Raw genomic sequence first — 12,815 nt, 5'->3', positions numbered from 1 at the left:
ACATTTTTCCAAAGACATACAGATGTCTAACAGGCACATGAAAAGATGCTCAACAACACTAATTATTAGAGAAATGCAAATCAAAACTACAATGAGGTATTACCTCACACTGGTCAGAATGGCTATCATCAACAAGTCTACAAATAATAAATGCTGGAAAGAATATGGACAAATGGGACCCCCCCGCACACTGTTGGCGGGAACGTAAAGTGGTGGAGCCACTATGGAAAACAGTATAAAGGTTCCTTAAAAATCTAAAATAGAACCACCAAATGATCCAGCAACTCCACTCCTGGGTATATATCCAGAAAAAATGAAAATTTTAATTTGAAAAGATACATGCACCCCTGTGTTCCTAGCAGCACTGTTTACAATAGCCAAGACATGGAAACAACCCAAGTGCCTATCAACAGATGACTCACTTAAGAATGTGACACACACACACACACACACATATATTTATACACACACACACACACACACACACACACACACAATGGAATGTTAATCAGCCATAACAAATGAAATATTGCCCTTTGCAGCAACACGGGTGAACCTAACGAATGTTTAGTGAAACAAATCAGAGAAAGATATCATATGATACCACTTATGTGAAATCTAAAATACAAATGAATCTATATACAAAACAGAAACAGACTCAGATATAGAAAACAAACTTATAATTACCAAGGGGGTAGGGGGTGGTGAACAACTGAGGAATAAAGGATTAACAGATACAGACTACTATACATAAAATATAAGCAACAAGGTTTCACTATATAGCACAGGGAATTATATCCAGTATATTGTAATAACATAAAATGGAATATAACCTGCAAAAAAAACCCTGAAATCACTATGCTGTACAACTGAACTAACACAATATTGTAAATCAACTATACTTAAAAAAAAAAATTTCCTGAAATGCTAGGTAAATTATATTCACTCGAGATCCATGGTAGAGCAGAGCAACCTATAACTTGTACTTGGTAAAAACCACTGCCACCAACAAAACACTCCCACAAAAACACACATATACAAAAACCAACTACCATTTTGTCAACTTTTTTGGGTCAGCTGTTTATTAGGTACTTTTGTCTCCTGAATTGTTTCACAAAAATTTACAAGCCAACTTTTCCATTATTCTAGTTTTTCTCTGAATCATTCCTTATTATACGTGTATGTAACTTTTTCTGAGAAAAAAAAAAAAAAAAAAAAAACTAAACAAAATGATAGACCAGGAAGAGGGATACTTTCAACAAGAACATCAGTGATAAATCCTGCTAAAGAAACCCTTGAAAAGTCAGCTTTATTCCACTCACCATAAAGCCAGCTCTCTGCTGTTTTTGGAAATAAGCAATTCTCTGAGAGTCAAAAGCAAAGGAATAAAACTATAACTAACTTTTAATATTCTGAACTTCTGTGATTAATAGTGTAACATGGCCAATTTTACTTCAACTGTTGCCCTGGTCCTCTACATCTCTTCCACATAGTGAGAACCTTGTTTCAACTCTTTGTCCACTTATTTCGATAGACCTCTCAAAGGAAGGAATGATCAAAAATAACGAGATTAACATTACAGGCTAAAAAAAAAAAATTACCCTCATCATATGATCTAAATTCTAGAAGACAATTACACCTAGTAATCAATAAGTGAAATATGCAATAGTCCATACAGCACAATTCCAGTGGGAATAGGAAGGGTGGCAAGCTCCCCAATAAGATGTGGAACTCAATTCTTCCTTCAGGATAACAAGGTTCAAGGTTGACAGCCCAAGTGGGTAAGAGTAGCAACATCAATTCATACAAAGTACTCATAAAGCTTAATTTCTGCCTGATTTTAAAGATAAAGACAAATATAAAAGTACTTATATTTTCTTCCTTCCTTCCCCTCAAACTAGCTTATCCATAAGCACACCACCTCAAAGCTGTGGCTCTCAAAAAATAATTCCAGGATCCCTGGGGGGCCTGAGTTCCTTTTAGTGGTCTGTGAGGTAAAAACTGTTTTCATAAAGACATTTCTTGCCCTTTTCATTCATTTTCTCACAAGTATACAGCAGACTTTTCTAGAGGCTACCTGATGTGTGTAAATACAAAAGACTGAATGAAGAAGGAAGTACAAGAATCCAGGTTTTATTAAACCAGTTTAAATGAGATTTGCAAAAATATAAAATCATGTCATTCTTCTAATTTTTGTTTTGGAAATGCTGTTTTTCATTAAAAATCTTATTTATGTTAACATGTAATGGATTTATTACTTTTAATAAATACATTTCTCAGTTTAAATTTCTGATATGCTAAGTATCAATAGATATAACCTATGGACACAAAAGCTCTCTGTGGTCTTTAAGAGTTTAAAGGAGTCAAAATTCAAAAAGTTTGAGAACAGCTGTCCTAGAGAAACTTACACAGAGACATGTTTGAGAAAGTTCACTGCAGTGTTTGTCAGCAACAAGTGAGAAACAAATGTTCATCAGCTAGGGAACCACATAAATAAGATTTATTCAAATGATAACATAACTACACAGCAGTCAGAAAGAACTAAAACATAATATATAGTATTAATAATGTTTAAGCAAAAAACCACATTGCAGAATATGTACAATATACACACGTGTATCAAAACAGACTATTATATATATAGTATATAGACCACAAAGATTGATACTAAATTCATGATTTGATTGTTTCTGACTGGGGTAGGTGGAGGGGTGGGAAAAGAACTGGAGATAAGAGGGAAGGAGGACTTTATAATATTTTATTTTTTAAAATAAAAACAAAATAATAACAACTGTCAATTCTTGTTATATTTTCTTTGCACTTTTCTTGTACTTTAATTAAACGTCTTAAAATCATAGATGTTGCAAAAAAAGGTGGGAGAGAGATTCTTTTGGATTTAGAGGACTGATTTAGAGGCTAACACTGCAATCACTGGATTAAAAAAAACCCCAATCTATAACCTTTATCCATTCAACACATGAAATACTAAACTCTTCACATTAGGTTGTGTATAAACATGGAACACAATTAAGTAAGCACTGATTTTTTTCACTCATCTTTTCATCTTTTACAACACTGAACACAGTGTCTTGCCATAAAAGTCCTATCAAAATGTCTTTAATAACCTCACCTATTTTAATCTTCCTTCCTTTCTGTATCAGGAATATACTGACCTTTTACAACTATGCTTCTGATCTGTTCCTTTCCTCTCATCCACAATTTTGCCTGTTACTGCTTTAAACTATGTTTTTCTGCACAACTCCTTCAACATGCTCAAACTTCTACACCTAATAGAGACTAGAGCTTGAACACTATTTAGGTTAAGACCTTATATATACACTATATAAACATACGAAAGGCCTACCACCAGTGCTTAGTACACCATTAATTGGTCTTCCTTCCATTCATCCTTGAAGCAACTTTTCCTTTCAATTTCTCACAAGCAAACTTCTTAAAAAAAGCAAACAAACAAACCAAAAAATCCCAAACCACACAACAAAAAACATCTACATTTGCTACTTATTTTCTTATCTCTCCCAGCACTATTCAATCTTAAACTACAGATCCCATTACCCTCAAAAAAGTTAGTGGCCTTTTTCTTAAGTCTTAACCCATGACCACTCCTCTGGTATTATAAAGAATATTATCTTCAGGCAGTAATTAAGATGGAATCATCTGCATTAAAATCTCAGTTCTGCTAGTAGTATGCCCTTGGGCGAATTTTTATCTAACTTCTTTGAAAATCAGTTTCCTCATCTATAAATGGATGTCTCTGCAAGGCTGTGGGAGTATTATATTAGATATGTATACATAAAGTGCCTGTCATGCTATCGATGCTTATTAAATATTAATTCCTTTTCTCTCCCCCTCTCAATTTTCTCCACCACACATCTGAGAGTGACTCCCCATGTCTCCTCCATCTCTTGCTTGTGTCCAAGTTTGAGTCCTACATGACCAGCTGCTTGCCAAAAACTTCTGCATTACTGTTTCACTCCAATCAACCTGTTCAAAAACCAAACATTTTCCCCTTTACTAAATATACTTTTGACAACTGCTTGACATGTTAATGGCATCATCACTCTCCCAGCACTTAGAATGTAGGGGCAAAAGGGCAAAAAACCTAGCAGATGTCAGGACTATATATCCTTCCGGTCTACATCCTTCCCCTCCTCTCTATTCCCTCTATGGACATGCCAAGTTCAGATTCTACTTTTCTCCTATCTCAGTCCCCAATCTGTCAAATTTCCCCAAATCTCTGCCTTCTATAAAACATACTACAAATCAAGCAGCATTTTGATTATATCACTCCACTACTTAAAACTTTATCCATAGCCTTAAAAAAAAAAAGATTTCAAACACATTAGACAGACATGAAACTTGTCAGGTCCCCAAACTACTTTAACCATCCTTACTTCCCAGCAGCCTCTGGAGTCAAACTAATGTTCCTTATTTCTCACCACTGTTGCCCTTGAATCACTTCTCCTACATCTTTGGAAATCCTGAAACTGACACTTCTTCTCTCAAGTCTGACCCCTCCCAAAGGCCATCTTACAGCAGTTTATAAGGGCCCCAAAGGAAGCTGTTCCATCACATATTAGTTACCTGTCAAAGTTTTGTGTCCTCTATTAGTTTAGGTTCCTAGGAGACAGAGATCCTCAGTAGTAATGCCATTGTATTCAGAACAGGGGTTTGCAGCTGAGCAGGCACTCAACAGTTTGTAAAATGAAGATAAGATTTGGGAGATTTGAGCTTACAGGAAACGAACTAATCAATAACATTTCCTGAATGGGGACAATTAACTGAGAATCAAATCACTACAATCAGGCAGGCACAAGGAGAGGGATTTTGAAGTCAGACTAAATTCTCCAGAAAGTTTTTTCAGAAGAAAGTCTGGCAGAAGAGAGTTGAAATTGGTAACATAAACCTAACATAACGCAATTTGCACTTGATAAAGACTAGAAATGGAAATGAAAATTATTCGAGGAAAATAATCAATGATAAGAAAATTCTCAGTTTGTACATTACCATTTTCCTTTTTCCAGGAGTCAATATCATTCCTAATTTTGGCTTTTCAACGTAAAAACTACTGATCATATTTTTCTGGAATTAACATAAGACATTTTGCTTAATAATGTGCTTAATGTCAACTTTCATAATGCCTAAATCAGAACTAAATACTTCTGATCTTAAGAATACACTAAAAATCCTTCTCTTCGTTTATTAAGTTGCCATTAAAAATATTTTAAAAGTCTTTATCTGGAGAAAGAAATATACTTATCTTTTACAAATTGTACCATTTGTATAAATTCTCATTCATTCAACAAGTATTTGGGAAGCATCTGCTATGCTGTCGGGAGGAAGCAAAGAACAGAAACTCCCTGCCTTCATGGAGTCAACATTTCAGTGTATTCTGCCTTCAGGAAACAAGTCAACTTCCAGCCCTGAAATCTTTGGGGCACTATTACAAATTCTCTAGCCATCAAAAATCAGGAAATATTATTTCACCATTCCGAAAATAATCACTACTGAACTTTGCAAGACACTGTCCAACTTCTGCAGTTAATACATTTTATGTATTAGTTGAAGACAAATCATTTCTAGGATAATTAATAAGGCAATAAACGGTCCTAACTGCAGTGCTACTGGAGAGTACGATACTATGGCACTGTAAATTGGAAGTTATAGCACTCTAATTCTGACACAAGTAAAACTACTAAGTCTGACTGTGAGATGCAGCAAGTTTCTAACACTGTCCCGGGACATCTAGCACTACTACATCTGAGTTTGTCAATGCTGGATTTATCTTTAGTATTTGGAAAAACAATATAATCCAACTCAACCCATGACAATTGTTTCCACTCATTAACTACATTTTACTCATCAATGGTCAAGACCCCTCTCCCCAAATCGATTCTAAAAAACAGAATGTGTGGGCTCTAGCCTCAAAAACAGCACCTGGAATGATTTGAGATAAAACCATAGAGCTTTAGGGAGGCAGGCAGCTTTGTTCCCGGTTTTGGGACGTTTTCACATGTAAATGTTTCTAAAGAAGGGAGCTGAGGATTAACTACCGCGGGAAGGGTGCGAGGGTGGGGGACTGGAGGCCAAAGCCGGATCTCTAGCGGACTAAGGCAGAGCAAACACTTCACTCCCATTTAACTTTTTAGGTGTCACGTTGGGGCCACAGAGCCCGTAACGGGCTTGTGTTCACGACTGGGTATGATAAGGAGCCACCTCCACTCCGTTTATTAATCCTACTTCCCAAATGTAGGAATTCCGGGGGAAGGGGATGAACACCCTCTCCAACTCCTCTCCGACCTGGAATCAGAGTCCGGCCACCGTTGCGCGGCGCGGCCCGAGCAACAGGAGAGCCGAGGCCGCTGCTCCCGCAGACCGGCGACCGGCAGATGCTCCCGCTCTCCCGTCCCCCACCCCCCACGCCCGCCCGCGCTTCTTTCTTAGCCTCCTGAGGGCTCCCGGCACTGGGAAGCCAGTAACGGAGCTGGAAGCAGAGAGCGAGAGCGCCCGGACCTGGAAGGGGGCGAACTTAGAAGCACCGGCGCCTACGCGGGCTGGAGGAGACCGGAAGGGGGCGAGAGGGGCAGACCGAGGTCGCCGCCCAGGGGTGGGCGGTGGGGGAGGGGTGTGGGGTGTGGGGTCCGCTCCCGCGGCGGCCGCTACCTCCCCGGGGCCACAGGCCGCTCCGCGCAGGCCCCGTCGCCCCGGAACCGGGGCAGGAAGCGTCCCCACCCCGACCTAAGCTTTAAACCTCCGGTGGCGGGAGAAACGACGCCCAGACTCCCGCGGCAGGCCCGGCGCCCCCTGTCCTAAGCACCCCTCACCTCTTGGTTGAAGGCGTTGACGGCGTCCATGTTCGCGCTGCGGCGGCGGCTGCTCCGGGCCCGCCGGTCACATAGACCTCGCGCCGCGGCGAAGCGGGGCCGGGGAACCGGCCGGGCCTGGGGGGGCCGGAGGCGGCGATAAGCTGCGGAGCTGAAGGCCGGGCAGGAAGAGGCTGCGGCCGAGGCAGCAGAGCGGGCGGACGAGGCAGAGGCAGAGGCGGAGGGGTGGCGGGCCCCCTCTCAGTCCCGTCCGGAGGATGAGGAAAAAGAGGCAGCGGCGGCGCTGGGCTCCAACATGTCCGTTTAGTGGTGGCGGCTGCGCTCTGCGTCTCGCTGACACGGCCCCCCGCGCCCTCACGCACTGGCCCACACTGGCCCGACCGGCAAGCGGGCGGGCCTCTCTCTCCCTCTAGCCAGCGGGATGGCGGCAGCGGCCCGAGTCCACGCCGCGCGAGGCACCCTGGGATGGCTCGGGCCTCCAAGCGCTTCCTGTGCCCGGCTCCCGCCCCGCCCGGCCCCGCCCCCGCCCCGGCCGTGGTGGCCCCGCCTCCGCCCCGCCCCGGTCGCGCGCGCGCGCGCCACCCGCCCAACCACTGGCACGTGACGCCGGGACGCAGAGCGCTTTCCCGCCTGCTGGGGCAGCGGGCCGGGGAGACTACTTGGCTCCGAGTCTAGGTTCCCGCGAGGGGCGCCGGAGAGCGCGGGATCCCAGGGTTGGGAGGCTGGCACTGAGAGCGCCCGCGCTACGCGCGTCCCTGCCCGACGCTGTGTTTCCCAATGGCTTTTTGTGTGCCATTCCGCCCAGGCAGGCCGGGGCTGGCGGGCTCGGAGCCACTTGCTCTCCGCTGCCTGGAACAAAGGGTTTAGAATTTGACCTCAGCCCGCTGGGCGTGCATTTGCAAGCCCTTGTGCTGCGTGTGCCGATGCAGCCCTGTGTCTGCCCCAATTGTGCGAGTTAATTCTGCGTGAGCTGAAGCCACAAGAAGGACGTGCAGACACTGGATATCCACGCAGGCCTAAAGAACGCCTGTGCAGCCCTGTGCTGCAGGAGGAGTGGATTCGCTAAACCCTGATTTCGATTCCCCAGACCACGTTGTTTCCTTTTCAGTGGTAACACTTTGCCCTGATTCACTTCCCCTGAGTACCTACTGTCTGCCGGCCACTGTGCTGAGTTCTGGCAATATGGAAATTAGAAGATAATTTTTCAATTTTTCTTCCTGCAGACAGCTCGGTTTAGTGGGGAAGGACAGGCAGATGAGCGCATAATAACTAAAGCGTGGCAAATGTTAGGGCAGAGACCCTGGGGAAAAAAGAAGAAAGATAATCATCTGACTGGAAGTCCAAGAAGGCTTCTCAGAGGAACTGGAACCCGAGCTACATCTGGAAGAAGCAAGAGTGGTTGGAGAAGACACTCGGACTTGAGCTTGATGAGTACTGTGGCATTACCCAAGGAGGACCAGCTGGAGCTCAGGGAGTGGTGTGGACTGAGACCAGGCTCTGAAGAGTTTGTGCCCTTACTAGAAGTTTGGATTTTGTCCCCAAGGCCGTGGGGAGCAATTGAAAGATTATAAGAGGAGGATGCTGTCATGGAATGTGCTCTTTACCCAGAAAGGAGTAGAGTAGCATGAGTGGAGTCAGGAAAAGAATAGCCTTAGTCCTTGGGGATGCTGAGGGATTAAGGCAATGGAATAGAGGAGAGACAAGGTCAGATACTTAAGTGGAATGGATGGGCTGGGACACAACTGAGGTTAAGGAAGAGGGAGGTGTCAAGGAGGATGCTCTAGGAGGTTCTAGCTTGGATGAAGGGCATGGGTGGTGGGTTTCTAAGTTCGGAAGTATGTGGTAGGAAGGAATAGGTTTAAATGAAGGCAGAATAATGGTTCACACTTGTAGATTGTTTACCATGTGCCGGAGTCTAACTGACATGCTATTCTGTGTTATTTCAGTTAATCTTCATAATGGGCTTCTGTATGAGGCGGCTATTGGTAATGGCCCTGTTTTATAGTTCAGGGAGTGGGGCCCAATTCGGTTAACTGACATGCCCAAGGCCAGAGGACTTCCTTCTGGGGCCTGTGGAGTCTGAGCTTCCCCTGGGGCAAATAAGTGAAGATGTCTAGGAGGCAGTTGGGTAAACACATGTGGAGTCAGGGGAGATGGCTGAGAGGAGGTGGAGATCTGCGAGTCATTAATGCACAGCATGGTGGGAGGAGCTGAAACAGACAGGGGAAACAAGCCTGGGAACGCAGGTGTGTGAGGAGTAAAGAAGCTGGAGTGAGAAGAAGTCAAGAAAGAGCATGGGAGAAGTGGTCAGCCTCATCCAGATGCTGAAGCCAGAACTTAGCAAGGTAAAGATTGGAAAGTACCTGGTAGCAACCAGGCCTTCAGCAGGGACTTTGGCAGGAGTGGAGAGGGCAGAAGCCAAACTGATGTGCATTCGAGTAGGGAAGGCAGCAGAAGATTCTTCACAGACTTGATTGTGAAGGCAAGTTTGTGAGTGCTCCAGGCAGAAGCTGTATAATGAAGGAAGAGTGTGCTTGTTTCTTTCACGATATGTGAAGTACACTCGTAATTATTTGTTGAAGGAACAAAACAAAATAGATCCCAAATATTCTTTTGGGCCCATCCCTCATCTATTTCATATCTCTACCTTTTAATCTCAGCTCAACTACCATTATGTTTGGGTTTTTTGGGGAGAGGGGTGGGTAATTAGGTGTTTTATTTTTTTGGAGGAGGTACTGGGAATTGAACCCAGGACCTCATGCATGCTAAGCATACATTCTATCGCTTGAGTTATACCCTCTACATCAACTACCATTATGTTTTTTAAACCCATTTTGCTTCTGTAAGAGTAGTAGCCATCCATAGGACCACCAGCACTGCATTGGAAAGTACAATTCTTTGTAGATGTACCCCTTGGCTTTTCTGGGTATCTGTTGTCTACCAAATACTGTCCAAGATCCCCACACCATGTTTCCAGCCTACTGCCAGGGCAAAACCTAAGTTTTGTCATTCCCTGGGCATGTCGGAGAATTGTCACAGCTTGGCCTTTGCTCTCATGTAAAATCCCTCCCTGTTCCTCCATGTAGGCAGGCCCATTGAACATCTGGTTGATGTTCAGATATTACCTCCTTTCAATCATTAATCACTTATCAGGCACCTACTTTGTGTTAAGCATTATGCTGAAAAGCTTTCTAACTCTCCTCCCATCCAGACTCAACATCTCCCAGCATATGCTTCCATGATCCTGCTAATAGCAGATATGACCTTGTATTGCTATTAGAAGGGGGGAAAAAAAGTCTGCTGTGCCTTTCCTCTCCCTTTCTATGAACAGTGGCAGAACTTAAAAATGGGCCCACAAAGCCTGATGGAATTCCTTGTCCCCCAGTTCATATTTGCAGTCTTCTTTCCTCCTGTGAGTCAGGGAAATGGATTTTGACTTAGGAAATTTGAAGTCTTGAGTAGAGATAGGAAAGAAGGGCTTGGGGGACAGGTGGAGAGTTCAGGTTTAATCGTTTTGCATTTGGGACCTCAATGCTTTATGGCTGTTGAGCTCTGTAATGGCTGTTGAACTGAGGGGATGATGGCTTGGAGGAGAACATTTTCTGTGCACCATCCTGTTAAGATTTGAATGTACGAGGAACAAGATGTGATGTCTAATATCCTTGTGTTTGAGATAGATAATTTAGATTATCTAAATTAGATTAATTTAGTTCTTTTCCTGGATAGGGTTGTTTGGTTTATATGTTGGTAGTTGGTTGGGGCATATGTGTTATCAGCTAGGCTTTGGGTGCCTTGGCTGCATTTTCTACCATGTTTCTGTTCAGAAGATGGCAGCACCTCTGTCTGCTTTGGGACATTTGGCAGCCATCTGCATAGCTGCTACCAGATTTCCATCTCTATCTTGCCCGGCAGACAAGTCAAATCCTCCAATAGGACATTTTGGTCAGATAACAAAAACTCACGAGGACTGTCCTTCATGAGCAGACCTTGAAGCAGTAGGAATGCAGCCTATTAAAAGGATGGCTGGAGGATCATAAATACATGCAACTGAGAAAAATCAGCAAGACATTTTATTCACTTGCAAACTAGCCTTCTCTCAAAGAACAAAGATTTAAACAGATTCATGTGTTCGTAATGTGGGTGTGGAAATAGACAGTTCTGAGCCATTCCAAACAGACTTGTGTTTTTAAAGAGAGTGGATGAAATCAATCTTCAGAGGAAAGAAAAAATGGCATTCAAAAAGTATTATTCTGGTTAATTCTGTGCCCTTTGCATGTCAACTCATTCTCTTGAGAGGAATGCTGGCTGTGGTCCACAGGTGTGGAGAATACAGAAAGAGAGCATTTCCTGAAGAGCCCAGGAAAATATTCATAGATAAGAATTCTAGAGAAAGCGAGTTCTTTCTAATGCTTTATCCCTTATACTTTCTGGAGCAAGTATAAACTAATTACAGTGTACAAGACTCCTCCTTTCTTCTTGGTCTGCTTTCCTTCTCTGGCCAGCTTCCTCACCTTCCTGAAATTTCAGCTGACACCTCTGGGATCCCTCTCCCTCCCCACTTACAGATCTGAAATCTCTCCTGGTTTACAACTGCATTTCCAACTCCCTGCTGGAAACTTCCACATGGTTGTCCCCTTCTGTCCCCAAGCAACCCACCTGATTCTTTTTGTGTCAGTCTCTATCTCCATGCCCTTTATGTTGTTGATGCTGAAATAGCACAGCAGACAATGAGGAAAACAGGAAGCAGAAGAAGGAAGAGCTCAGTGGCAGTTGAGGTGATGGGACTTTAGGGAATTTTCACTTTCTTCTTTATTTTTCAGCACTTTCTAGACTCCCTACAGAAGGCATGTATTACTTTTGTAATTGGAAAGAGGAAGCTCCTTAAAAAAAGAAATCATGCAGATTAAGTGTACAGCAAACCTGAAATGCTTTGGATAGATAATCTTAGCTATGACAGTGAGCATGTGAGCATGTGAGCATATAAGTAATGTATTAGTGTTCTCTAGAGAAATAGAACCTTTTGAATATATATATATATATGTGTATATATATTATACATATATATATACACACACACACATACACACACACATATATACTCTTTCTCTATATAAATATGTGTTCTCATACATATACCATTATATATAGTATATATAGTATTTCCTCCATATGTATATCTTATATACAGTTGATCCTTGAAAAACACAGGTTTGAGACAGATATGCAGATTTTTTTTTGATAAATATGCAGTTGGCCCTCCATATCTTTGAGTTCTGCATCCACAGATTCAACCAACCGTGGATAGCAAAGTTAATACATGATCCACAGTTGGTTGAATCCTTGGATGCAGAACCAGCAGATACAGAGGATGGACTATGGGACTTGAGCCTCCCCAGATATTGGTATCTGTGTGGCAGGTCCTGCAACTAATCCCCATCAGATACCAAAGGATGACTATATAGAGATTTATATATATATGGATTTATATATGCATACCATCTGCCATCTGCAGGCTAGAGAATCAAGAAAACTGGTGGTCAGTCCCAGGCCAAGGTCTGAAAACCAGGGAAATGGATGATGTAAATCTCCATCCAAGGGCAGGAGAAGATAAGATGAGCTGTCCCAGCGCTTGCTGTGAGGCAGGAAATAAAAAGAGCTAATTCCTCCTTTTTCCACCTCTGTTCTGTTCAGGCCCTCAGTGGACTGGATGATGCCCACCTGCACTGGAGAGGGCAGTCGATTTTGCTGATCCTGTCAATTCAGATGCTAATCTCATCCAAAACACCTTCACACACATACCTAAAAACCAGCTAATCTCAGCATTTCATTCGGTGGCCCTGGTAAGACACATAAAATTAACTATCACAAGTAACTACTAAAGGAAAACACTTTCTCCTAGCCATTTTCCAAAATTGAAGTTTTAAAATCAAGTCTTGACTGAAGTGAAATGTCACCTTTTAGGACTGAACCACC

The 12,815-nt window shown here is 43.1% G+C and overlaps 1 protein-coding gene across 2 annotated transcripts in view; it reads right to left on the bottom strand.

The window, feature by feature from the left end:
* The window catches only part of SCAF4 (SR-related CTD associated factor 4), a 53,017-nt gene extending 45,693 nt beyond the window's left edge, over window positions 1–7,324 (bottom strand). For both annotated transcript variants that reach the window (XM_032476449.1, XM_032476458.1), the window contains exon 1: window positions 6,843–7,324. In XM_032476449.1, the coding sequence (XP_032332340.1) occupies window positions 6,843–6,872 (30 nt within the window). In that variant the 5' untranslated portion in view covers window positions 6,873–7,324. The remainder of the gene's footprint in view (window positions 1–6,842) is intronic.
* Window positions 7,325–12,815: the final 5,491 nt, after the last annotated feature.

Source organism: Camelus ferus, chromosome 1, assembly GCF_009834535.1.
Source record: "Camelus ferus isolate YT-003-E chromosome 1, BCGSAC_Cfer_1.0, whole genome shotgun sequence".
Lineage (NCBI taxonomy): Eukaryota > Metazoa > Chordata > Mammalia > Artiodactyla > Camelidae > Camelus > Camelus ferus.
The sequence above is the reverse complement of the archived record's forward strand: the minus strand, read 5'-3'. Positions and strand labels throughout refer to the sequence as shown.